At 43.5% G+C, this 26,011-nt stretch overlaps 2 protein-coding genes across 7 annotated transcripts; one reads left to right on the top strand and one right to left on the bottom strand.

The window, feature by feature from the left end:
- Window positions 1–987: 987 nt before the first annotated feature.
- TMEM59 (transmembrane protein 59) lies at window positions 988–13,735 on the bottom strand. 3 transcript variants are annotated; one of them, XM_084638058.1, is made up of 8 exons: window positions 13,541–13,735; window positions 9,309–9,414; window positions 6,881–6,975; window positions 6,517–6,669; window positions 6,116–6,188; window positions 5,659–5,743; window positions 3,001–3,109; window positions 988–1,269 (listed from the first exon to the last, which is right to left on the bottom strand). In XM_084638058.1, exons 1-8 carry the CDS (start codon window positions 13,712–13,714, stop codon window positions 1,117–1,119), a joined length of 948 nt encoding a protein of 315 aa, XP_084494184.1. In that variant the 5' UTR covers window positions 13,715–13,735; the 3' UTR covers window positions 988–1,116. The 3 variants fall into 3 exon arrangements, with proteins under 3 accessions (XP_084494184.1, XP_084494185.1, XP_084494183.1); XM_084638059.1 differs by having other exon boundaries at window positions 988–1,272; window positions 5,659–5,740; window positions 13,541–13,734; XM_084638057.1 differs by having other exon boundaries at window positions 988–1,272; window positions 13,541–13,733.
- A 53-nt stretch (window positions 13,736–13,788) lies between these two features.
- Window positions 13,789–25,670, top strand: TCEANC2 (transcription elongation factor A N-terminal and central domain containing 2). Of its 4 annotated transcripts, none has more exons than XM_084638064.1 (5): window positions 13,789–13,826; window positions 14,740–14,885; window positions 19,150–19,291; window positions 22,000–22,193; window positions 24,191–25,670. In XM_084638064.1, the coding sequence occupies exons 2-5, from the start codon at window positions 14,784–14,786 to the stop codon at window positions 24,377–24,379; spliced, it is 627 nt and encodes a 208-aa protein (XP_084494190.1). In that variant the 5' UTR covers window positions 13,789–13,826; window positions 14,740–14,783; the 3' UTR covers window positions 24,380–25,670. The 4 variants fall into 4 exon arrangements, with proteins under 4 accessions (XP_084494190.1, XP_084494189.1, XP_084494188.1 ...); XM_084638063.1 differs by having other exon boundaries at window positions 13,791–13,873; XM_084638062.1 differs by having other exon boundaries at window positions 13,811–13,907.
- Window positions 25,671–26,011: the final 341 nt, after the last annotated feature.

Here is a 26,011-nt window from a genome sequence, read left to right as displayed (position 1 = left end):
AGAGACTTTGTAAGGAAAACCATCACAGTCCCTTCTTGCTTATAGATGCCTAGCAGGCACCACTAGATCATAGCAGCTATAGTAAAGAACAAAACTGTGTTGGACAAACTAGCTATAACAATATTCTCTCATATGGTTACTGAATTGTATTAGTTATTTACTAATGTAGCAGAATGTGATCAGGTGGCATATATTGGGGGGATGCTGTAGATGAGTCTCATACTGAGTGCATCATGGTTAATTAAGAGTCATAGCGAAAGGCTACAGTCATTCTACTTTTCTAAATCCATTCTCAGTTTTCAGTAATCAATTTTTTTCTGACAATGGAACAACTGGACCCAATTAGTTAATCAATACAGCAAAGGGAGTCCCTTCAGAAAAAGTATGATCTAACCTAACAAGCTATTGAAGAGTTTAAGGCTAAAGTTTGTCAGATGAATAAATAAGCATGTCACTTGCGTGTGTGTAAAAGGATGTGTCAATGAGTCATTAAAAGCTTGCATTTCTGACAGTCTGAGCTCAACCTGCAGTACCTCAATAATGCTCTGCATATTGATAACTGTAGAAAAAATATATTTCTATTTTTGGGAAAAGGGTTTTTCCCAAACGGATAACACAATACAAACGGATGAACGGATAATACAAAATTTCTGCAAATAGTTCTATAATTAATGTTCTTAGTTCCTCACAACTGAAAATGCCTGACCTAAGCATCTTCTGCCCACTTAGAATTTATATTCTACTTTTACAGAGCTAATTCTGATCTTTCATCATAGAACAGTTAGAAATGACTGATTGAAAGTGCCATGGTAGAAGTGTAGAGAGCATGCTTACAGTTTGTGTTAAGCAAAAAGGACACATTACAAACTCCAGTGAAAGCAATTACATATATTTGAAAAAAAAACAAAACAAAAAACAAAACCCTGCAAATTAAACATGCCATTCTCTTCACTACTAGAAGAAAACAAGGATTCCATAACAGACTGATTTGTTGATTCTGTAACTTTATTTGCATTTAAACACTGACCGCTATGCCCCGCATCTGAAGAAACCATAAAAAACCACCAGGAGTTGATAGAACTGCTAGAATTAGTCTATTAAATTCTTTTAAACTATTTAAATTGCTGAATGAGCCAGATTAACTTTTGTGGGTAGAGGTCCTGCTTCTTCCTGTTCATCAGTCTTGCATCGAACAACAACAAGGGCCGAAGCTGGGTATCTGGTCAGTTTTTGTTCATTCGTGTATTCCAAGTCTCCATAGATGCTCAACTTCTGAAATAATTAAGCTTATTTTAAAAAGATCATATCATTACAGGTTCTGAATGCAAGACTCAAGACATGCTTAGCCATAAGAACACAGAAAGGCCATAAAAGGGTCAGGCCAACAGTCCTTCTAGCCCAGTAGCCTGTTTCCCGACAGTGGCCAATGCCAGGTGCTTCAGAGGGAATGAACAGAACGGATAATCAAGTGATCCATCCCGTTGCCCATTCCCAGCTTCTGGCATATAACTATGAGCATATATTTCTCAGGGAGGTTTTGAAGGTCCTCAAAGTAGCAATGCTTCAACTCTTACTATGAAATATTTTCCATGCTATCTAAAATTCACGTTCACAGTTGAGTCTGAGTCCCACGCTAGGACTGGTATGTTCCTGTCAGAATGAGTGTGGTACTTGCCAGTCTTGCATATTTTTAGAGGAAGGAAAGTGGGGAGATGTCAATTCAGCAAGTCCCTTCTCCCCTCCTCCAATCAGGTTCCTGCCACTCATGCCCATAGGTTCTGACCATTCTCAGCCTTTTCACGATCTTATTAAAACCCTTTTAATGGTTTAGTGAATGCTCCCGGTAATCATACTTCTGCTCCGGCAAAAAGGTATTAGAAACAAATTTCCAGTTGTCAAACATGGTTACCATGGGGAAGAGGAGCCAATGGGAGCTGCAGAGCCAGCGCTTGGGGTGAGGGCATCGCACGGAGCTCCCGAGGTCACCCCTGTGCATAGGAGGCAAACACGCCAGCCGCTTCCAGGAGCCATGCAGAGCCAGAGCAGGCAGGGAGCCTGCCTTAGCCCTGCTGACTGGATTTTTAGTGGCCGGGTCAGCACCAGGGTCTCTTTTTGACTGGATGTTTCAGTCAAAAAACAGACACCGGGCAACCCTACGGCCCACAGGTAGATCTAATTGAGTATCACTGCCCTAAGCACTGGGATATGGGAGGGTATTAGATCACATCTTAATCTCTTTTGCTGAAGTTGTTCCACTCTGTGTGTGAACACTGTAATTAAACAGTTATTGGAATAAGGACACAAACTTGGGTTTCCCACCTCCAAGGTGAGAGCCCTAATCATGACACTGCAGTCACTTCACTGTCTCTGTCACTTATACAAAGTGGAACAGCTTCAACAAAATGCTTGAATAGTCGTTGGGCTAAAGAGTGAGAATGACTATAGCCTCACGGTTATGGGCACTCACCTTGGAGATGGGGGACTCACATTTATGTCCTTGGTCCAATGACTAATTTACTTACACACAGTTGAACAACTTTGAGAGATCGAGACCTGCCCCAAATACCAATAGGGCACTCTTCTGCCAAGTGGGAGACCAAAGTTCAAATCCCTGCTCCAGAGCACGCAGAGAGGGGAACACAGGTCACCCACATCCCAGCTAAGTGCCCTATCTACTGGGCTAAAGACTATAAAGGGAGGCACCCCCACAACCTTCTCCCCCCATTTTGTGAATCTAGACCATACATTTATCTTTATTTTTAAAATGTCACAACACAAAGTGCTTCATTTTGAGGCAGATGAAACATTTTGTTAAACGCAGATCAAAATGCACCGACCTGATCTGCCAACATTTTTAGTTTGATTCTAGCATATTTTAATTTTGCAGAACTGCCAGTGAACCAAAACACCAGCTCTATACCTAAGACCTTAGAGCATTTCAGGCAGTAAGTAATACGAATAACTGCACGGTGCCGTAAGCTATAGAATAATTAGCTTTACCTCAGATGGAACATACTGCTGTACCGCTGTAGCAACAGTAGCACAACAAATCCAGAGTAGCACCAGTACGGAGAGAACAAGTGTAGTCGTTAAAATCCAGCCAGAGTTTCTGAAATGTAATGAACATCGTTAAAGTTGTTTAACAGGTTAAGAAAACAGGATATTCCTAAAGACATATGCTGGCCTTTACCAATCTGCGTTCCCAGGTCTAGATCATTCAGTTGAATGCTTCACTGGAGGAGCCTGGGAAACCAGCCTCCCACCCCACCTTAGCTACCAGTCTTCAGGTACAGGATAGGGAAGCAGAACTAATCAAGTCTGGCAGTTTTTTTACTAGATCCCAAGCTGACTCCTGCTTTAAGCTATTTAGCATACAAATCTCTCTATTAACTGCATTTTGTATGCATGACAGCTAAATCTCTAATCTCTCTTTCTGCCTTAAGAACCTCATTATGCCAGGGAAATAGCAGCCAAATGGTTAGCACAATTCTAAAGAACATAACGGCCATACTTGTCAGACCAATGGTCCATCTAGCCCAGTATCCTGTCTTCTGACAGTGGCCAGTGCCAGATGCTTCAGAGGGAATTAACAGAATATGACAACCGAGTGATCCACTCACTGTCATCCAGTCCCACCTTCTGGCAGTTGGAGGTTTAGTGATACCTGGAGCATGGGGTTGAGTTCCTGACCATCTTGGCTAATAGCACTGATGGACCCAACCCAGTTACACTTTTGGCCTTCACAACATCCCAGGGCACTGAGTTCCACAGGTTGACTGTGCAGTGTGTGAAGTATTATTTTCTTTTGTTTGTTTTAAACCAGCTGCCTAGTAATTTAATCTGGTGACCCTTAGTTCTTGTGTTATGTGAAGGGGTAAACAACAACATTTCCCTATTCACTATCTCCACAACATTCATGACTTTATAGACCACTATCACATCTCCCTTTAATCATCTCTTTTCTAAGCTGATCAGTCCCAGTCCTTTTAATCTCCCATCATATGAAAGCTGTTCCATACTCCTAATCATTTTGTTGACAGTTGATGTTGATAAATGCAAAGTAATGCACACTGGAAAACAATCCCAACTATACATATAAAATGATAGGGTCTAAATTAGCTGTTACCACTCAAGAAAGATCTTGGAGTCATTGTGGATAGTTCTCTGAAAACATCCACTCAATGTGCAGTGGCAGTCAAAAAAGCATACAGAATGTTGGGAATCATTAAGAAAGGGATAGATAATATGACAGAAAATATCATATTGCCTCTATATAAACCCATTGTACACCCACATCTTGAATACTGTGTGCAGATGTGGTTGCCCCATCTCAACAAAGATATATTGGACTTGGAAAAGGTTCAGAAAAAGGGCAACAAAAATTATTAGGGGTATGGAACTGCTGCCTTATGAGGAGAAATTAATAAGACTTTTCAGCCTGGAGAAGAGACGACTAAGGGGGGGATATGATAGAGGTCTATAAAATCATGACTGGTGTGGGAGAAAGTAAATAAGGAAGTGTTACCCACTCCTTCTCATAATACAAGAACTATGGGCCACTAAATGAAATTAATAGGCAGCAGGTTTAAAATAAACAAAAGGAAGTATTTTTTGACAACGCAAGGTCAACCTGTGGAACTCCTTGCCTGAGGATGTTGTGAAGGCCAAGACTATAACAGGATTAAAAAAAAAACTCGATAAATTAATGGAGGATAGTGTCCAGCAATGGTTATTAGCCAGGATGGGCAGGAATGGTGTTTGCCAGAAGCTGGGAATGGGTGACAGGGGATATATCACTTGATCATTACCTGTTCTGTTCATTCCCTCTGGGGCACTTGGCATTGGGCACTGTTGAAGGGGTAGATGGACATTTGGTCTGACCCAGTACGGCTGTTCTTATGTGCCTTTTCTGATTCTAAAATATTTTTCAATGTGAGGTGACTTGAACTGTATGAAGTATTCAATATGTAGGTGTACCATGGATTTTCTGATTTTTGTATCTATTCCCCTCCTAATTATTAACATTGTTAGCTTTTTTGACTGCTGCTGCACATTGAGAGGATGTTTTCAGTGTACTCATAATGATGCCAAGATCTTTCTTGCAACTAATTTAGACCCAATTATTTTGGATGTCTAGAAGTGTGTGAACGCATCTGGCTGCTCAGTAGCAAAGATTAAAGAAAAAGAGCAAAGTTATATTTATCCCATCAACCTAGAAATAAAGTAAAACTGCTTATTTATACAGCACCTTTCACACTAGACAATCCCAAAGTACTACACAAATCAATCACTTCACCTTGACAGGCAGCCGGATCTAGGAAATCAGTGAAATTAACAGTTTGCTGCAAAATATCAGTAGTGTGGGACAGGAAATGACAAATATCATGGTCAGCTTAAATTGAATGGAGAGATTAGGTTGGCCAAATAGCCAACAAGTATATTGTGGCTAATATCTATTTTCTTGAGAAGGGAGCAGTGAGCTCTTTAACACAAGTGCTCAGAACCTCCCTTTTAGCATCTCCTCCAAAACATCATCTTTCTTGAACACAGTTCTGTCATTTTGAGATTTTTCTGATGGAGGCAATGACATGTAAAATATATGGGGAAGGAATGTCATCCTACCCTTTAAGCTTTTATAAGACAGTAGAAGATACATACATAGAAAGACATTTGAAAAAGCTCTTGCTTTCCTCCTCTTCAAAAAATCCTCTGTGTGTCTGTGAACCTCCTGGCTGTAGGTCTGCTGAAATATCACAATGACAGCTCCATTATAAGGTCACATTAAAAAAAAACAACAACAAAAAAACACCCAAGATTTATGTTTAAAATCTCTAGTCTCATACAGTCCCTGTCTATATGAAGACATTGATAGTAGACAACTTCTTTAAAATGGTTCTAATTCCAGTGTGGCAAGGGCATAAATACCATGCTATATTTAAAATACATTTTAAAGGGAGTTTACTACTGTGGCCTTTGTTGCAATGTACACAGGGTGACAGTGAGAGTGACAGGCTGCCCATAATGACATGCACTTTTCCCTTTGTAGAAGATTTGACTTACTCTTGCACGTTATGAATATTTTCATTTGCACTCTAAAGAACCCAAACCAACTTACAGGATGTTTCGCTCAACAACGATTCTTTCAGATCTGTGGTGTCCTGTGGAATGTATTGAACTTCTGGCTTTGACTAAAACAATAATGAAAATTGTAAGGTCTTGTTTGTATTTCATAAAGCTTCAATTAACCATAAAATTATAGTCATCCCATAAGCATCATTTACATTTGCAAAAGAAATGAGAAAATTTTGTGACACTACCCATTTAAGTTAATTTTGCTTTCTACATTGCAAATCCAGTGACCACTACAAAGATAGACTGACTGCTGCCAAACATTAAGCATGCAGTTACTTTCTGAGACTGCTCTACTAACTGTTCTGTGATTGGAAGAAGCAGGAGATCAACAGTTAACACCCAGGACACACAAAGTCTTGTAAAAGTAAAAAAGCAAGCAAGCACCTGGAATATAACTATTTTGCCATCATCTGCTTGAAGGTAGAAGGTCCATGAGGAAGTTATGAAGCTCTGTGCTGAGTCCATCATGTCACTCCAGAATGATCTCACCAGTGTCAGAGGGAAAAGGAGATGAATCCTTGGCATCAGGGACATTAACTGTAAACACATCACTAACTGGTTTTCAATTTGTTCTGTACATATTCGAGCAATTTAACACTGTCCCCAATAAGGTTTTAGTCTTTAAATAGAGAATTTCTCTCCATCTTTCTACACACACACACACACTTATTAAATTTGAAAAAAAAAAAGAGAATGTGAGCAGCAGAAAACAAGTAGGTGGCATTTGACAAACATGCTACAGGCTTACTTGCTCTTGTCTCAGTGCAGCAAATGGCTGCTGATTCTGGCACCCAAGATGGCAAGCATACTGTTCATCGGACTGGGAATATGCTTCAGTACAGGCTGCAAAGAAGAAAAGTTGTGTAAATTGGAAAATAATTTCACATTTTAAGTCAGCAACTGAAAGCACGAGTGTAAGGTGTAGGTACAGTCTGATAAGGACTCAAGTGACAATTTTAAAAACTCCCAATCCCACCTGAGGAATAATATGAGAGCAATATACCAATGCTGGTACTGGGTTCTTTGGGCTGATGCAATCTAGATGATTGATCTAGAATAGGCATAAAGCTGGGTTGTCTAAAAGCTGAGTGCAGCAACAGCATTTGGTCACAGAAATGAGGAAAAGCAAAAAACAAACAAAATAAAGAGCAATTACTGGTATAGTAAATTCCAACAGAGTGACGTAAATTAACACGGCCTCAACCCAGTAGAATAGGCAAGGATTTTGTTCCAGAGATGGCATGGATTATCAGAACTTGGGCTGATAAAACCCTCCCACAGTACTGTGGCCTTCCCTCCCACATACTATGGAAGAGTTTAAGTTTTGCTCCAGGGGATGGAACTGGGATCCCAGAAGGAAGTAAACTAACAGAGAAATCCATCAAACTTCAGAGAGCCATAGCATAACAGGGAACAAGGGAGGGTTTGCCCATCAGTGTTGCATGAGTATAGTTAGACTTTCTATACCAATTTCAAGCTTTATCAAAAATGTAAAGTCAGTTCTGCTCTTATTTCCAAATATCTTTATCCAATATTTAAAATAAAGGACTAGCAGTACAGAAGCCAGAAGATTTGTATTCTATTTGTGGCTTAGCCACCCACCTGTATGACCTTGGGAAAAGTCTCTGCATCTGGGGAACTGAAGCACAGAAGTCAAGTGGGGATAATCCTCTCTCACTAGGGTATTGGGAGGCTTAGGCCAGAAGGCACAAAAAGAACAGACTTGACAAGTAAAAGTGCATACCAAACATTAGTACTATCTATTTCCTCACAGGAGAGGAAAATGAACAAGCATAGAACCAGAAATGGGCAGTCTATGGAAACAGGGTAGACAAAGATCTGGCAGGGAATGCACAGTAATCAACCAAATATCTGAGTGTGGAGGTCTCAGGAGCCTGAGCAACAGTCCTATGGTAAAACAGTCACAAAGTCAGACAATGGCAGCCACAGAAGCACCTAGAGACAGAACTGAACAGAATGATCAGGAAGTGCATTACAAAGCACAGGACAGCCACCAAGCAATGAACAAAATCAGTGTTCTAAGACCACTGCAAATGAACAGGCAGAAGGCAACAGTCCAGGGTGGAAATGTTGTATAGGAAAGGAGGCAACAATAAAGACTCAGCTCTACATTTGGACTTTTGATGCCTCACCCCTTTTTATGATCTCCCTTGATTGGGGTTTGGCAATTGAAAAGAAATGCCTGTATCACAGCTGTGCAAAGGATACTGCTTCTCTGCAGCTCTCGCCTATTCCCAGCTCATATAACACAGCTCTGTATTGTACTAACATGCCTTTCCCCAACTCTCTCTGCTGTTGGAACTTGCCACTGCCCCTTTTGCCTTCAGCACACGATTTTAAAATGTGCTTTTTTTTGTGTGCTCTTTTTAGTGCTGAGTTGGCACTTAGGGAGAGATGCTCCCTCCCCTGCCTTGCTTGCTTGGCACCACGCTTTTGATCTCAGTACTAGCTTGGTATATAATTTGTAACAAGTATTTTCACAGTTTTAACTATCAACATTCTTCTCTGATCTTCAGATAATTAATCCTTTTAAACATTAGTTATTCATGAATGTTTGATATTTAATGGCTTAATTCAACAAGATATACACCCAACTCCCAAGTTGTTTAACTATATGAAAGACAGAGAATGTAATTAAGATTTGTTTCTCTTTCCATAGTAAAGAGATTGTAAATTTGGGTTGAATGAGGCCATATTAGTGATGTAGTACACAGTTCATCAAGATTTGTGCTTTGTAAAGCAAACATTTCAGCTGAAGTAAATACAAACCCATACGTCCCAACAAATAGGGCTACGAAAATCATTGCAACTGATGTCATTTATTATGTTATGTCATTGCACAATGTTACATGGAGTAAAAGAGACACTATTAGTTTGAAAATTACATTGTCAGCTAACTATTTTACACCTAATATGGTTACATCACCTAAGTTTTTCCCTTGGCCAAAAGGACCCTTATGTTTTAAAGGCTCACAAAGCAGAAATCCCTTTTAAAAATTTGAGAAATTTTAATGAGTGCTCTATCAAACATTTTTTTAAGAGTAATATCAATTTTAAAAAAGTCAAATTGACAGTATCCCTTTATACTTTTCCACTCTTCCCTTCATTTGTCTCTTCATATTACATCTTGTGGAAAGAGCACAGAATTATCTTACCAGAGTCACATTCCAGTTTGGTCCGATTCAAGTCAATTCCATCATCCACAAACTGACAAATAGAAAACAGTCTGCAGCCTCGCTGACATGCATACAGTTCCTCTTCCTGGGAAGTTACAAGAAAAGCAGGGTTGCTAAAGAGATTACTAATACTCCACCCAAGAACCTAGGGTAGCAACAAGCAAACATTACTACTTTTCTGAGTACTATAAAAGCTACCTTGGAAATTATTCTAGCAAAAAACCCCAAACAAAAAGAAAACCTTAGAAGTCAGCCAAACACCAAGGTCTGTACAGTCTAGAACAAAAGCAAATTCCAGTTCTTTAAAATTATTGGGCAACTTTGATATGGACTTTCTTAGTCCAAGCAGAACACGGTTCTTTATTCAGCAAGGAGCCGGCCTTGAATAGACAGATCACTAAAGTCAGCAAGTTCAAAAATGCATTTCTGAAAAATGACAGCTTTAAAAATAAAGGTACTAGCTGCTAAAGAATCGAAGTAGAACCTATTAACCTAATCCATACAGAAAGTTGGCAGTCCTTACCTCTCAAAGATTTAATGGCAAATGCTACCAGTGAGGAGTCATAATGCAGGTGAATGGTATATTGTCAAAACACCAATTATTTGTTATGGGATATAATTAGAAGTAAAAAGAGTTGTCAAAATAAGTAACCAGAGTATATTTTGTGGCGCACTATTCCTGTGTCATGGCTACTTACTTGTCAAAATATCCAGTCAACATACTATTTAATGGTTTTGCTGAGGGAAAGAGAGAAGAGTATTCCTTTATGTAATTACAAAACAGATACAGCAAGTGTATAAAAAAAATGTATATCAATGTTCTTATTTGATTGTCACCCTCTTTCTCTCCTTTCATATGTTACAGTCTTAGACTGCAAGTTCTTCAGGGCAGGGACTATATCGAGCTCTCTGTATAATGCCCCTATCAAGATTATAGTATGGTAGCATTCAGAAGACAAAGTAAAAAACAACTTAATGCTTCTCCCAATAATTAATGAAGTGCTATAGTAGTTTGTTTCACAAGAAAATACTCACTTAGCTGTGAGAAACACACTCTTTTAATTACTAGAAGTACCATGTGGCAGAGAAATGGGATCTGTGAGGTAGACTTCATTTGAGGGCTTGTCTAGTCACAAAAGTTGTATAGCTAGAGCAGTACTGGTGTAGCTCAGACAATACAACCCTCCGAGTGTGGTCACAGTCATACAAGCATAGCTTATTTCCTCATGGAAAGGGGAATAAGCTACACTGGTATATGGCACCTTTGTATTAGTGTAACTACAGCCACGCTAAGTCACATGAGTGTAACTAGGAGTTGTAACATTATAACTATTTAGATAAAAAAACATGCCCCCAACTAGAGTAGTTATACCATACTGGTAGAAAAACTGTGTTTAGATGAGGCAAGTACCTACTTCCCTGGTATCTTAGAAATTTTGCTTGTTTTTTTTATAGCAAAGCAATAAAAATAGAGAGTTAGAAAAATATTCCACATTGTGAAACTATCTTGTTACTACAAGGTAATATCTTTTACTGGACAAATTTCTGTTGGTGGAAAGCACAAGCTTTCAAAAAGCATCTGACTTCTTTCCACAGACCTGAAGAACTTTGTGTAGTTTGAATGTTGGTATCTTCCTCCAACAGAAACTGTTCCAGTAAAAGATATTAGCTCACCTACCTTGTCTCTCTCATATGTTAGGACCAACATAACTAGTTGTTTGTAGTGTTGTTGTAAACCATTAGCATTGTTCTGCATTTGACACCATGTGAATCTGTTAACAGGAAAACTCAAGACAGGTCTTTTGGCTCTCTCCTCATCCTTATGGTTGTCACCTGCTTTACAGGTGAAGACAGGACTTTGAATCAATTATTAAAGGAACAAGGCAAACACACCACACCTTACCATATAACCTCTTGCAAAAAAACTGGTGTGTTTCTTTCAGACACAGATGTTCTATAGGTTTTTGCAGCATAAAATATCAAAACAACTGCCAAACTGGGTCAAGATTTTATTTTTTTTAAATAAAGCCTAACAACTTTGACTGTGTCTCTAACAGAAATATCCTGCTGCAGAAAATATGCCACAGATGTTGACATTCATATTGAATTGGCTTTGGCAGGTATGATGCACACACAGATTATCCTGATAAGTCTTAATAAAGTTTCTCTTTCATGAGTTAAACAAAACAATGAATGTATTTTTCCAAAATAAAAGTTTCCTGCCACCTCTATTTCTATTTGGTAGCTTAGTGGTAGATAGTGCTTAAAATCAACACAGGATGGATTGTTTAAGTCACAAAGGACTCAGTAGGAAGAAAATTGTGTGTGTCATTTTATTGGCCTCTTTATGATGTATACTATAATGATGAGCTCAAAGTGTTTAGTTTTTTTAAAAACTCTAAAAGCTACAAGAAACACCAGAGTCTCAACTTCCTTCAAAAACTTGCCAAAGTCCTCCAACAAAAACCACAGGAGTCTGAAATTTGATCTGCAGTAGGAAAAGATTTGGGGTTGGAATTAAGGAAGAAAGATGTTTAATTTTACAATGATTCAATTCCCAAACTTTGGCCTTTTTTGCAATTGGTATCATACTCAGACATCTCAACATGGGGCATAAAGTTCCATATTCTTGATACACATTTCATTCCATCCACACAAGTCTTTGTTGCTTCCACTCATTGTTGAGGTATACACATCACAGTTACTGACTCAAATCTATGATTATGTAGTTTTATTCTAAAAATATTAATTCCACACTTCAAACTTTCTGCTCTATTACCCTTCTCCCTCATTTGTTATTTGTGCACCCCACATTTTGAACTCAACTTGTTATACTTTATTCTCTATCTGCAGCAGTATATTATCAGTCAAAAATTCACACAAGACTGAAAAGAATAATGAATTTTCCAAATTCCAACAATAACTCAAAATTCTATAGAATCCTGAACTGATACTGAACCTCAATATGAAACAGAGCTAGGGGGAACAGTTTTCCAACACCTTCCTTTTATAAAGATAGATACCATGAAAGACATCTGCCTAAGTTAACTAGAACCCGGGAGTGGGGGGGTTTGGAGTGCTCATTTTTTACAACTCTTCAGACTTCATCCTCTATAATTCAAATGTTTTATCAGTGTCATGATTCAGGACTTTTTACTTGTCAACACACACAGATATTTTGTATGGTTTTAAAGCCAGAGCAGCCCAAATCAAGTTGGTATTGTTTCTTTGAGGGAAGGAGGAAGAAGAAAACAGGACACATGGAAACCCCACAACAACCTCTTCCCCCAAGAGATTATATTTTACAGAGAGATTACCGACTGCTACACAGAGCTCTTCCTCAGGTCTACTTCCTTCCCCAGACCTGAAGAAGAGGTCTGTGTAATTCAAAAGCTTTTACCTTCCACCAACAGAAGTTGAACCAATAAGAGATATTACCTCATCTAGTCCAGGGGTTCTCAAACTGGGGGTCAGGACCCCTCAGGGGGTCACAAGGTTATTACATGGGGGGTCATGAGCTGTCAGCCTCCACCCCAAACCCTGCTTTGCCTCCAGTATTTATAATGGTGTTAAATATATTAAAAGTGTTTTTAATGTATAAGGGGGGGGTCTCACTCAGAGGCTTGCTATGTGAAAGGGGTCACCAGTACAAAAGTTTGAGAACCACTGTTCTAGTCTATCTATATCCCGTGGGAAGGGGCCCGCGAAAGGAACCGGGCATATCTCGGGGTTGGTGTGTGTAGGGCGAATCTTCCTGGCCGACGGCCCCGTACCTAGAAGCACCTGCTACCAGATAAGGACTCACCAACAACCAATGGACCAGGGTGAACAAACCTCAGAAGCTATCGGGCGGGGGAAGCGGGTCTTCCTCATCCCGACAAATACCTGAGGAGTCTCTCTTATGTTCCGGCAACACTTGCCCAGCTTGTCATGCCAACTGAGCCTCACTGACTTGAGCCACATCAGGGACGGTCCCAGCTGGGGAGAAGCCGGGGGAGCCCGGCGGAAGGCCCTGCGCCTTGGGGCCAGGGTGGAGGGGGCGGCGTCTGGCTCCGTGCCGGGCGGGGGACGGCACTAGGAGGCCTGTACCTGGAGGAAGGTTTCGGGGGAGGCGCCAAGGGAGCCCCATAGCGCAGGAGCGGCTGGGGGAGGGGAGGCCCGTACCCGGACAGGCTCGTTCGGGAAGGGGGCAGCGGGTGGGGGTCCCGTACCTTGGGGTAGGTGTGCAGGGGGTACGTCAGCTGACAGGCCCGGTGGCACGACGCCGTGCTCCCCAGCGCCGAGTCAAAGGCCTCGGAGGAGCCCGCGGCCGCCCAGCTCCTCCTGCAGACCAGGAGCAGCAGAAAGAGACCCAGCCCCGACAGCCTCCCCCGCAGCGCCGCCATCTTGCCCCTCCCTCTCCCACTTCCGGCCCTGCGGTGAAGACGGGGCTCGAGCGATATCGCGAGAGTTCCCTCGCCGCGGGGCCTGACGGGAGACGCAGTTTCCCGGTCGGAGGTGAGCTGGGCAGGAGAGGGAGAACCGCCTTCGGCGGGAACTACGAGGCGAGTCGCTTCCGGGCCGGGCCGCGCCGCGCGAGTAGGTTCGGGGGAACCGTGTAACTGGCCTCCCGTGGCCTTTGGGGGTCGCTGCTGCCCAGCCCGGGCGCCCGAGCCCCGCCCCGCAGTCCCCGGCTCCCCAGCGCCGGGCAGCCGAACACCGCGCCCGTCGCCGCCCCTCCACGCCCTGCCGGACGCCCCGACTCCATCCCTCCCCGGGCCCCTCGACTCCCCCCACTCCCGCAGGCCGGGCCCCCCGACTCCCTCCCTCTCGCCCGCCGCGGGCCGGGCCCCCCGACTGCCTCCCTCCCCGGGCCCCTCGACTCCCCCCACTCCCGCAGGCCGGGCCCCCCGACTCCCTCCCTCTCGCCCGCCGCGGGCCGGGCCCCCCGACTGCCTGCCTGCCTCCCTCCCTCCCTCTCGCCCGCCGCGGGCCGGGCCCCCCGACTGCCTCCCTCCTCCTGCGCCCTCCCAGGGCCAGGCCCCCCAAGTCCATCCCTCCCCCTGGGGCATGAGCCGGGCACCCCATGCCCGTCCCCACGGTGCATGTTGTAACTCGTAGCCCCGCCCCTTTGCGTACCCGGCAGCGTCACCCCAAATCTCCAGCCAGCCCCAGGGAGCCACGGTAGCAGCCCAAGCCCCCCCCCATTGCCCCCCAATTGTCTTTTGTGCCCAGCAGCTTCATTGAAGTTGGGGCTCAGTGTAACATTGCCATCAAAGCCCTCCCCCACCTTTCCCCCTATCTACCTGCAGCTCAGGCGCGGAGGTTAGTTTTGCTGGTATTCCTGTCAACAATCTGCCTTTAAGTTAAAGCAATATTACCAATACAGTTTCATAAAAGAAAACGGACAACTGTTTTCTCACTGAAACAGCTGCTGCACCTAACCAAAAACTTGGAGACCTTTAAGTGTCCATCATGGATAGATTTGTGATACGAAAACCCAAAGCCCAGGAAAGCCCTAGGAAAAGAGATCCAGGAGCAAAGGTTTACAAGCAAGCCACTATAGAATCTCTGAAGGTAAGAGTGGGGAGGGCAGAGGGAATGGATGGATAAGAGATCAGTATAGTATTTTCAGTATAGGCCTGATGTAGTTTACATAGCAACTTCTGTCCCAAAGGATCACAGAGCACTTGAGAGAGTACGTACAGCACCACTGAAATGCTGCTGCCTCTGAGATGGACAGCAGCCAAGAAGACAACAAACAGTCAGCACAACAGCCAGGAGAAAGAAAATGTACTCCAAAGACGCTGGAGCAATGGCCTATTACAAAAAAGGCCATGGAACATTTAATGTGTATCTAAAGCAGATAGGACGTTGGTTTTTAAGCTCATCTAATGCACGTACACCATAAACTGAGGCAACATCAGATTTGGGTCTTGAAAGGATAATGTGTTAGATTCACCCTGCTGAGATATGAAGTTACAGTTTTAGTGAGTCCAAGTCATTTATATCTGATGCTTAGATGTGGGGCCCCCAAGGAATAGGCCTCTGAATTTCCTTTCGGACCATTAATGCTAACATGGGATTACTTCCCCCCGCTTTCTCTAGGGCAGAGGTGGGCCCACGGGACCGTCCTGCCCCGCCCCTGAGCTCCTGGCCTGGGAGGCTCATCCCCGGCCCCTCCCCTGCTGTCCCCTCTTCCCCATAGTCATGCTGCTGCGCGGCTCAATGCTCTGGGCAGCGGGGCTGCAGAGCCCGGCCTGACCCAGTGCTCTGTGCTGCGCGGCTGCCTGTCCTGGTGCTCCAGGCAGCGCAGTATGGGGGCAGGAGGCGGGTTGGATAGAGGGCAGAGGAGTTTGGGGGATGGTCAGGGGTGTGGATGGGGTCGGGGCGGTCAAAGGGCCGGGAACAGGGGGGTTGAATGCAGGCAGGGGTCCCGGGGGGGGCAGTCAGGAAGGAGGGGAGGGGGTTGGATGGGGGGGCAGTTGGGGATAGGGAGTGGGGGGGTGGATGGGGCAGGGGTCCCGGGGGGGCAGTCAGGAAGGAGAGGGGGGGTTGAATGGGGTGGTGGAGGGCAATTAGGGGCAGTTAGGGGTGAGGGGTCCAGGGGCGGTCAGGGAGAAGGGGCGGTTGGATGGGGCAGGGGTCCTGGGTGGGCAGTCAGGAAGGGGGGGGTTGAATGGGGCAGCGGGGGTCTGGGGGCTGTCAGGGGACCGAGAGCAGGAGGGGTGGATGGGGCAGTGGTCCCCGGGGGGCCGTCAGGGAACAGGGGGGTTGGATGGGGCAGGAGTCTCAGGGGGCAAGAAGCAGGGGGGATGGGATAGGGGGTGGGGGCTGGGCCATGCTTGGCTGTTTGGGGATGCACAGCCTCCCCTAACCGGCCCTCCATACAATTTCAGAAACCTGATGCAGCCCTAAGGCCAAAAAATTTGTCTGCCCGTGCTCTAGGGTGAAATTTTCATCCCTAATCAGTATTTCAGAATCCAGTGTGCAACAGTCCCATTCAGTATCCTGTAAAATTGGGCACAGTTTAGTTTAGCCCTTTCACTTGAGCATTAGAAATTTTGTAATTAGAAGTGTAAGTGTGTGTACCTGCACTCTAGGATCCTAAAGGGCTGATGACCAGTAGCAATTATTCTATAGACTTCAGGCTTTATTTTATGAGATCTCCTAGGCTAAGACATGGTCAATAGTTCAATGAAAATCCTCTAAAGGAAGCCCAGGTTGCTGTAAGAAATGGTGTTGGTCATTTAGGTAACACTTCTCTCCCTACTGAGCCAGTGCTCCACCACACCACGAGGGGGCACTGGATTGCTGGAAATACTATTTGTCAAATAAATATGTGTGGTCATTGAAGATCTTATGGCAAATGTTAGCAAGGTGTGGTGTTACTCCTGTTGTTCTGGCCAAAATTCTAACTTGGGTATTTACAATCAGCTCATGTCCAAGTTTACCTGTGGCTTCAATTTTAGAAGTGATTTATTTCCTTACCTGAAAACAGTCATGTAAAGTTGACACAGAATGGCTGCTCCATTCCTCCCCACATATGGCTGCTGTTCAGTGGTGTGTGCTCTGTCAGTAAACAGTATAGTGGATAGGCTCTCTCCATCAGATTGAGAGGCATTCTATAAACAATGGTCAGATATTTGGTGACATGAGTACAAGATTCTGCATGATATAAGCTTTCTGAAGAAAAGATTTAGAATTTGTTTAGAAAGTTTTATGATTAATCACAAACAAAAAACCACCAAGACACAAACATAGGGTCAAATTTTCAGCCAGTCTCAGGTGGCCTGTAAATCTGTACATATAGATTTTGCAGCTCATACAGAGTAATTGCATAACTATCCATGTGCATAAGCATTTCTATGCTCATAATTCTGCAGCTGCTAAGAAAATGTAGCTGAAACTTGGACTCATAATTAGTTGCAGAATACATCTGTACAGTTGAGTATATGAGTCATTCGTAACCTATGGGATGTCATAATGCTCCAAGTAGCAACCCTAATACTAGAAGCATCATCCAGGAGTGCCATTCATCAGGCGCATGATTGTATTTATAAATGTTGTATTTAAAGAATGTAAAATGTGCATACACTATTCAAATAGGCAGCAAGAATGCATTTTGAGACACATTTAGAATGTATAGGTGGATCCAACACCACCCTCTCTGCATAGGATTAAAGCATTTGACAGAGATTCTCTGAGACATGTATTTTTCCTGAATCTCCACACTGAACTGGCTTTAAGATTTGCAGAACTTCATGCTTGATGGGGAGACGGAAAGGACACAGGCCAATTGGCCATTAATAATAATTTATTATTTGTATTACCATAGCACTTTTGATAGCACTCTTCCCCTTTTGATCTTGCTAGAAGTGGGAATGGGATGGTGAGTTTTCTCCCATTCAGGTCCTAAGTGCAGAAGTTTAAAAAAAAAAAAAGAGTAACTTGCATTTCAAGAGTGAGTGAAATGATTCCTGCATATCCATTAGTCAGTCTGTATCTGAGCATTTCTAACGTGCCCATCACTGTAGCATCTGGGCATGATATAGATAATTGAAAAGGGCAATCTGTGGGTAGAGGTGCATGCTTTTCACCCCTCTCTTCTTACACCGCTTTCTTGAGTGGCAGTTTTTTCATTGGTTTCAGAGTAGCAGCCGTGTTAGTCTGTATCCGTAAAAAAGAAAAGGAGGACTTATGGCACCTTAGAGACTAATCAATTTATTTGAGCATAAGCTTTTGTGAGCTACAGCTCACTTCATTGGATGCATACAGTGGAAAATATGGTGGGGAGATTTTATATACACAGAGAACATGAAACAATGGTACTCCTTTTCTTTTTACGGATACCATTGTTTCATGTTCTCTGTGTATATAAAATCTCCCCACTATATTTTCCACTTTCATGCATCCGATGAAGTGAGGTGTAGCTCATGCTCTAATAAATTTGTTAGTCTCTAAAGTGCCACAAGTACTCCTTTAGTTTTTTCATTATTTTCCCCCTGCAGGTTATTTTGCAGCCAAGAGATTATTATTATTAATTGTGATATCACTTGTGTCCCCAGTCTTGGATCAGGGCCTTATTGTGCTAGGTGCTTGCAAACAGAACAGAAAAATTTTGCCTTGTACCAAAGAGGTATAATCTAAATATAAGACAGAGGAGAATACAAACAGCATATCAGCTGCATAACCATTGCTGAACAATTGTAAAAAGTCTTGCACTACATCTTACACGTAACAAGACTCAGGCTTCTTGTAATCTTTTATTTGGGAGCGTCACTGCAAGATGTTTGGGGTGAAAGGCACTATGTAAATGCCAGATACGTTATTGACTGGCTTCTTTCAGTCCCTCTGTGGTGCTCCCTAGCTCCTTTTCTCTACCTGCTCTGAGATTTCCGAAGTCAAAAACAGAAGTGGGGCAGATTCAGGCCCTGCCTGGTACTAAGTTGCTACTAACAATATTATAATTAGCTGCTTCCCCCATCCACTCCCTCTCATCCCCTCTTTATTAAGCCATTTATACAGTGGGCTTCCCAAAGTCTGAACACTTACATAACTGTCTTTTTCTAGGAGACATTTGCAGCTAATTGCCCAGTGTTTGGCAGAATAAGATTAAGAATCTCACTTTGCCCTCTAGATATTCCTGTCCTGATTTACAACAGGGAGCTGCTCTCAAGCAATTACCCATCATTTTGGACCATCACATATTCTGTGCTCTGGTTCGTGTCATGATCAATAATTCATGTGTCGATAACAGCCCCATTAGCTGAGATGAAGACCAACATCTTTATTTGCAATAAGAATATTCCACTTTCCTAATGACTTTTCTCTTTCCCAGAGAGTGGTGGTTGTAGAAGACATAAAAAGATGGAAATCTGTCCTGGAGCTTCCTGGCCAGTCTAAAGATAATTTGATTGAAGCTTTGGAGGAATTAAAGAAGAAAATACCTTCTAAGGATGTGTTACTTTCAACAAAAATAGGTGCACTTTGTATCTAATTTAGAGTGTGAAAATGAGATCGATTTGTGTCCTTTGCTTGTTGGATTTTTCCATACACATGGGAATTGTTGACACTATTTTTCTGTAATGGTCCTAAGCACTTTACCTTATTGTTGAATAAAATCCTGGTGGTAGGTAGCTACGTGGTCTGCAAAATTCTTAGTACAGCGAGGAAAGAGTTCTCCTTGAATTATTCACAGTTATTTAGGGCATGGCTACACTTGCAGCTATAGAGCGCTTTGAGTTAAACCAGCCTTCCTAGAGCGCAATAGGGAAAGCGCTGCAGTCTGTCCACACTTGACAGCTACAAGTGCTCTGGCGTGGCCACATTAGCAGCTCTTGCAACGGTCACAGAGAGCAGTGCATTGTGGTAGTTATCCCAGCATGCAAGTGACTGCAATGTGCTTTTAAAATGGGGGGTTGGGGTGGAGTGTGACGGAGTGTGTGTGTGTGTATGTATGTGGGGGGAGAGTGGGTTTTTTGGGGGGCTGAAAGAATGTCAGCATGTCTTGTAAGTTCAGACAGCAGCAGACCGCTCCTCCCGCCTCTCTCTCTCACACACACAGCATTCCACAGTAATGGTTGCTTTGTCTCGGAGCAGATAAGCAGCCGGCTGTCAGAAAAGGAGCTTTCAAAGGGCATATCCGCATTCCTGCAGTGATTCCAAACAATGAGAAGAGTTTCAGAGTAGCAGCCGTGTTAGTCTGTATTCACAAAAAGAAAAGGAGTACTTGTGGCACCTTAGAGACGAACCAATTTATTTGAGCATAAGCTTTCGTGAGCTACAGCTGATTAAGTGAGCTGTAGCTCACGAAAGCTTATGCTCAAATAAATTGGTTCGTCTCAAAGGTGCCACAAGTACTCCTTTTCTTAATGAGAAGAGTGGCCACTTGACTTAAGGGGATTACGGGGCGCCTCATCAGAGCGCAGTAATGCAACACCTCGTTCACACTGACTCGGGGCGTTTCAGCCAAGGCGCAACAAGTGTTAATCTTCTCGCAGAGGTGGAGTACCAGGAGTGCTCTAGCCATGGAGTCAGAGCACTCTATGTACCTTGGCAGTGTGGACGGGTAGTGAGCTAGGGTGCCCGGAGCTGCTTTAAGTGTAGCCAAGCCCTTAGATGTTGGCTGCTTATAATCAAGGGCTGGGTCACTCCCTTCCATGGTAAAATATGTGGGAGAAGGACTGAGGGGAAGGAAATCTCCACAAAGTTCCTTCTTGATTGGTTTTGGGTGGTTGCTCCCCTGTGGAATGAGATGTGGAACCCATCTGCAAACCCAGAGAAGTTCCCAGGATCTGCTGGAGGCCCAAGCCATCAGCATAGAGGCCCTGCTCCTTAGTACAGCTACCTCGGTGCTCCTTTCTTCCCCAAGGGATCCCCAACATGGAGGGGGCTACATGCTTACAACACCGACACAACTTGATTAATTTTCACAGGACCGGGGGACAGGTTGTGATGTGAGACCACCAGTTCCCTGCTCTCTTTTTGTGCAGATCCTGATCTTGCAGAGATCAACCCAGATGTACTGGAGGGGGAGAGTAGCAGGGCCAGGGCTGACCCCCCTCCTTTCTGTGCAAAAGCAGTAGGATCTTCATGCAGAGGGTCCTCTCTGCCTTCCTGGTCTGAATTTTGTAATTTAATTTGTCATCTGTAGCACATTCAGCCTTTCTATATCAGGTCTGCAGCAGTGACAGACGAAGCACAGTTGTGCTGTATGAAACCCAAGGAGTAACAGTGACACCGTCTGGCCAATAGTGTTATCAGTTAGAAATGACCACCAAGCAGAAGAGGAGGAACTGTGCCTTCTGCTTTGTGTTACGTCAGGGGTTTTCAACCTGTGGAATTTTTTATTGGAACTGATTTTTTTTTTTTAAATTGGAATTTTTTAGGGATCCGCAAATGAAAAAAGGTTGAAAACCACTGTTAGGTAGTGTATCCCCTTTCAAAAGGCACATTTCCTTGTGGGTGCAGTAGCACGCTGTTTCAGAGTAGCAGCCGTGTTAGTCTGTATTCACAAAAACAAAAGGAGTACTTGTGGCACCTTAGAGACTAACCAATTTATTTGAGCATAAGCTGAAGTGATGAAGTGAGCTGTAGCTCACGAAAGCTTATGCTCAAATAAATTGGTTAGTCTCGAAGGTGCCACAAGTACTCCTTTTCTTGTAGAGCTCTGTGTATTTCCGTGGGCATGAGAAACGTCACTGATGGTGACTGGAAAACAGCAGGAAATCATTACTTCCTCACTCGCATGTAAAAACATTGCAAATATCACCTAACATCCACTTCCCCAAAGAATTTTTCAGCAAACATTTTTATTCTGTGTGAGCCAATCCTGAAGGCTTTACACTAGATTTACCATCTAAGTACTCATATAGCCCTGTATTGTCTGAGCACCTCACTACACACCTCTGATCTAGGAAAACGCTACTCCCATTTTACAGCCGGATAACCAAGCACGTAGGATGTTACTAAGGCAAAACCACCATTGAATCAGTGAATAAGGACTCTGCAAGTGTTGGCCCCAGTGTTTTCATATTTGCATTTGTGTTAAGTGCTTGGTTTTCTGCTGAAGCTGTCTAACGTACAATGCTTTGTGGCTGTTTTGTCACTAATGTGCACTGACAGGTCTGGATTACGCTTATCTACCCACCAAAGTTGAACGAACTCTCTTGCTGTTTCTATTTGACAGGTCACACGGTGAATAAGATGCGCAAACATTCAGACCATGACGTGGCCAATCTCGCAAAAGACGTTTACACTGAGTGGCGAACTTTCATCAAAGAGTATTCAAACAAACCATCGATAGAAGTCAGGAGTGATCCCAAAACAGAGACTCTCAGGAAGAATGCACGGAAGCTACTTTGCAATGCTCTGGAACTAGAGGTAATATTCTTAATACTCCTTTATTTTTATTAGCTTAAAGGAGAGTACATAGGTAGCTGCTGCATTGAGAGATCTGTTATTGGGGGTTTTTTCAAAAGGAGTTAGTTTTCCTTTGCCCAGATTACTCTGGCTATTGAAAACAAAGGTGAAAATGAGTCTGACCTTGCTCTCATTTACACACTCCGCAAACAGGACATCTGTGTGTCTGTTATGCTTAGATTGTATAGGGGAAAGAGGACGTTAATATGGAAAACTGTACATCCTACTATTTATTAGCTATAAAACCTACAAAAAAACCTCTTGGTTGTTCTGTGTTTCAGGGAAATTGTATTTCAGTAATTAAGTACTTGTAAATTAAAACTTATTGCAAAAATGTACAGAGAGGGGTCAATAATATATAAAGTGGTGGTAAATACTAGATCCTTGTGGTATCTTTAAGTGAATGAACAAGACGTGCTGTAAGGCTTAATGATTAGTTTGCCTGGTGTATTAAACTCCATCATAATTATCCTTTTAATTTGTTCATTAATTATCCTTTAAATAGCAAGTCAAGTGGTAGGCAATCAGGAGTTACAAGGCAAAGTTAAAGGTAATGTGTTCTTTAGCTTTATCTGGCCTTAAGAAAAACAAACACTCTGGCCAGTTAATGCATGAATGGTATGTTCTGAAGGGAGTTCTCACCTGTCCCCTTCAAATAGGGGTATGGTGGGTTAAAGGGGGGATATCTCTGTGGGGATGACTCAAGAGACTGATAAAAAAGAGAGGCTCCTTAATGCACTAGGTGGATTGTTCAAATCCAGCCCTTCAGATCTGTGTCAGTTTCTAGCACAGGGGCCAGGTGGTATGAACAGACAGGGTTTGCAGTGGCACAAGGTGCCTACAGTCTACCCTCTGCCAAGGCAATTCATGCCACTTCAAAAATAGGCAGTGCTGGGTAGAGACACCAGTGGCAGGGCAGGGCCGAGATTAAAACTGCCCTCTCCAAATAGGACTCAATGAAAGGATGGCAAGGAAAACATTGCCTGCTCCCCCATAGGCATGAATCTCCTCAGAATGCAGCTATCATCGGAGAGGTGTGGTTTGCTTCAGCATGGGTCAGTTGGCTGTATAGACAGTCACGGGGAAAGGAGGGAGTCCAAGAATTGGGAGTACAAGAACAATGGAGAGGGGAATCTGCAGGTGGGGACAGAGTACAAGGACTAAGTGGGTCAGCAGGGGATGTACAAAGACATGGGCAACTGGGAGATGGGTAGCAGAGGGGGGATAAAATGGGGCAAGGACTTGGGGGGTGAATAATACTCTAATAACACTCCAATGTTTTGGAGTCTCCCAACTGCAAAAGTGTGGGAGATTCCCCATCCCCATCACTAAAGGCAAAAGTGAAATTAAAAGTGTGGTGGGCAGTGGAGGTTTCATTTCTTCCTTTATTGTTTATTTCTTACATTTCTAAGCTGTGCCAAATTACAGATCTTGGCACATAACTTCATAATTAACATTTAGCAAATCCCTTTCTGCATTCTTAATTACACCTCCTTCCACACACACAGCCTGCATTTCCCTTTATAGCACCAGGCAAAGCTCCCAAGTATTTGGAGTGTCTTAAAATTGCTTTTAGGATCGAGCTGAAAATAGTATTCAAGGTGCCTTATATCAGAAAGATCAAATGTGAGATTTATGGAGACAATGCACTGTAGTTTGTAATTGCAGTTGAACTTGATACCCAAAGCTGGTTGCAGATTAGTGTCCTGTTGTGAGGGCAAAGCATTGCCTCCTAGCTGGAGATGTGAATGAGTTCCCTGCGACTGACCAAGTTGCTTGTTCCTTAATTGCTTGGGTGGAATTAAACTGCTCTTCCTGTTTCACATGTGATGGGAAGTAGATTTCCTTGAATTTGAGCTGATTAATGAAGAAACTCTGAAAACCACCGAACTCCAATTTCAATCAGTTGGTCTCCTTATTAAACATAAGGATCTAATTTTACACTTTGCTGTTTTCAGATTGATCACCCACTGGCTGAAAATATTGAGCGAGAAGCTTTTCATCTCTCTTCCCGTCTCATTAATGCACCATATCGCAGGACAGTACGAGCCCTAGTCTTCACATTAAAGCACAAACCTGAAACCCGAGCACAAGTGAAAACTGGTGCGCTCCCAGTCAGTGCGCTTTTACAAAACCATAAGAAGTGACTCAGAGTGCCTGATGGTGGACATGGGATTCACGTGCCTATGCCACATAGTGGGATTGAGAATTCCTTGTGTTTTAAGAGAGCAGGAGCACTGGTAATGTTAATCACTCTGCCATTGTAAGGACAAGATATCTCAGGATGGTGTCTGGGGCAAATTCAGTGGAGATGTAAGCGGTGGTGTAAATTAATCATCTGTGAGTCAGTGGACATTTGAGGGAGCAGAATGGGTGGGGTTGTAGCAGGAAAAGTACATAGGCCTCCCCTACTGTGCCTTATGCTTTCTTGTTGATTACCTTTCCTGCGACAAACCCACTCTTCTGGTCCCACAGAATGTAAGTTACATCAGCTGTTCAGCATGTACCTTGTATCAGCTTGCACTGGCAGAACCACACATCACTTGCACCCCCATTTGTCACATCTGAGGGCAAGTCTACACGACAGTGTTACATCAGGGTGGCTGCACTGGTGCAGCTTTGCTACTGTAGCACATCTGGGAGAGCGCTCTCCCATCCCATAATTACTCCACCTTCGCAAGAGGCAGAAGCTATGTTGGCGAGAGAGCATCTTCCATCGACACAGCGCCGGTGTGAGCAGCGCTTAAGTCGCGGTAACTTGCGTCACTCGGGATGTGCGTGTGTGTCTTTTTCACGCCCCTGAGCGACATGAATTACATCAACTTAAGCAGTAGCGTGGACCAGCCCTCAGTGTGACTCCCTGTCTCTTCCAGGAGCCATGAGCATAGTGGAACTATCAGAAAGGAGCAGTGATGTTCAGGGCCAGTCAGAAGGGGTGGGAGTTTACAATCAGAAGTGAAGGTGATGACTGACAGCTCTAGTTAACTCAAGTTCAAAGTCATGTTCCCTGCAGTAATACCCAGGTATTCCCAGAGCTAACTGCTTAGCAAAGTGAGGGGGCTTTTCTTCACTGTATTCCAGAGTTGGGGACTCAGACCATAGTCTGTGTTGGCTGGCCAGCTTTATCCCACTGCATCCCAAAACCTCAATGTCTCCCTAGGCCTTCAGGTAAACGAGGCCGCACCTGTATTTGCTATGACACTTCTTTGCTGGATATTCAATGAGCATCTCACCTTAAACATCAACTCCTACTTCCTGATTTATTTAAGCATGGTGCTTGTTTTTTGTTTGTACCAATGTGAGGAAAGCATGTAATGAAATCTCTAAGTATAATTCAGTAGGAGAGTAAATCAACCTTTCATAAAGGCTCTTACCCCCCACAATAGACTAAATATTAATACTTTAGAGCAATTATGTGAACAACTTTTTAAGCAATAAACAGATTTTTAACCAGCACGTGTTTCCAGGTATTAATTAGTGGAAGCGTTGTCTTTTCTCCAATTGCCTTAGTGCCATGAGTCATGCTGTTCTTGATACGCATGCTGTTCCTGAGGCTGTGGCAGACACAGTCTCTCTCTGCTGTGCTATGTGTTCTGACTGCGTGCAGGCTGGTCACAGAACGTAATCAATGAGATGAAACTAAAAGACTAGAGATGGCCAAGTACTGGGAAGAGTGAAACTTCTGTATTGGTGGCCCCGGAAGTGTGATGGGGCAAGGAGTCCAACATGTCATCGTAATGTCAAGTTGCTTCAGGAAGTACCTCTCCTAATCACTGCTG

The sequence above is a fragment of the Lepidochelys olivacea genome (genome assembly GCF_965140295.1).
Source record: "Lepidochelys olivacea isolate rLepOli2 genome assembly, chromosome: 8".
NCBI lineage: Eukaryota > Metazoa > Chordata > Testudines > Cheloniidae > Lepidochelys > Lepidochelys olivacea.
Note: the sequence above shows the minus strand (reverse complement) of the source record. Positions and strands in the feature narration are given on the sequence as shown.

Bases quoted from the DNA above. Each gene is read 5' to 3' on its own strand.
- TMEM59 (XM_084638057.1), bottom strand. From the start codon at position 13,714: ATGGCGGCGCTGCGGGGGAGGCTGTCGGGGCTGGGTCTCTTTCTGCTG. The intron at 6,976-9,308 runs GTAAGATAATTC...TCTTCTTTGCAG, and splicing joins CAAACTGGAATGTGACTCTG to CCTGTACTGAAGCATATTCC. The intron at 6,189-6,516 runs GTGCTTGCTTGC...TTATTGTTTTAG, and splicing joins GCAAAATAGTTATATTCCAG to TCAAAGCCAGAAGTTCAATA.
- TCEANC2 (XM_084638064.1), top strand. From the start codon at position 14,784: ATGGATAGATTTGTGATACGAAAACCCAAAGCCCAGGAAAGCCCTAGG. The intron at 14,886-19,149 runs GTAAGAGTGGGG...TCTCTTTCCCAG, and splicing joins CCACTATAGAATCTCTGAAG to AGAGTGGTGGTTGTAGAAGA. The intron at 19,292-21,999 runs GTGCACTTTGTA...TCTATTTGACAG, and splicing joins GTTACTTTCAACAAAAATAG to GTCACACGGTGAATAAGATG.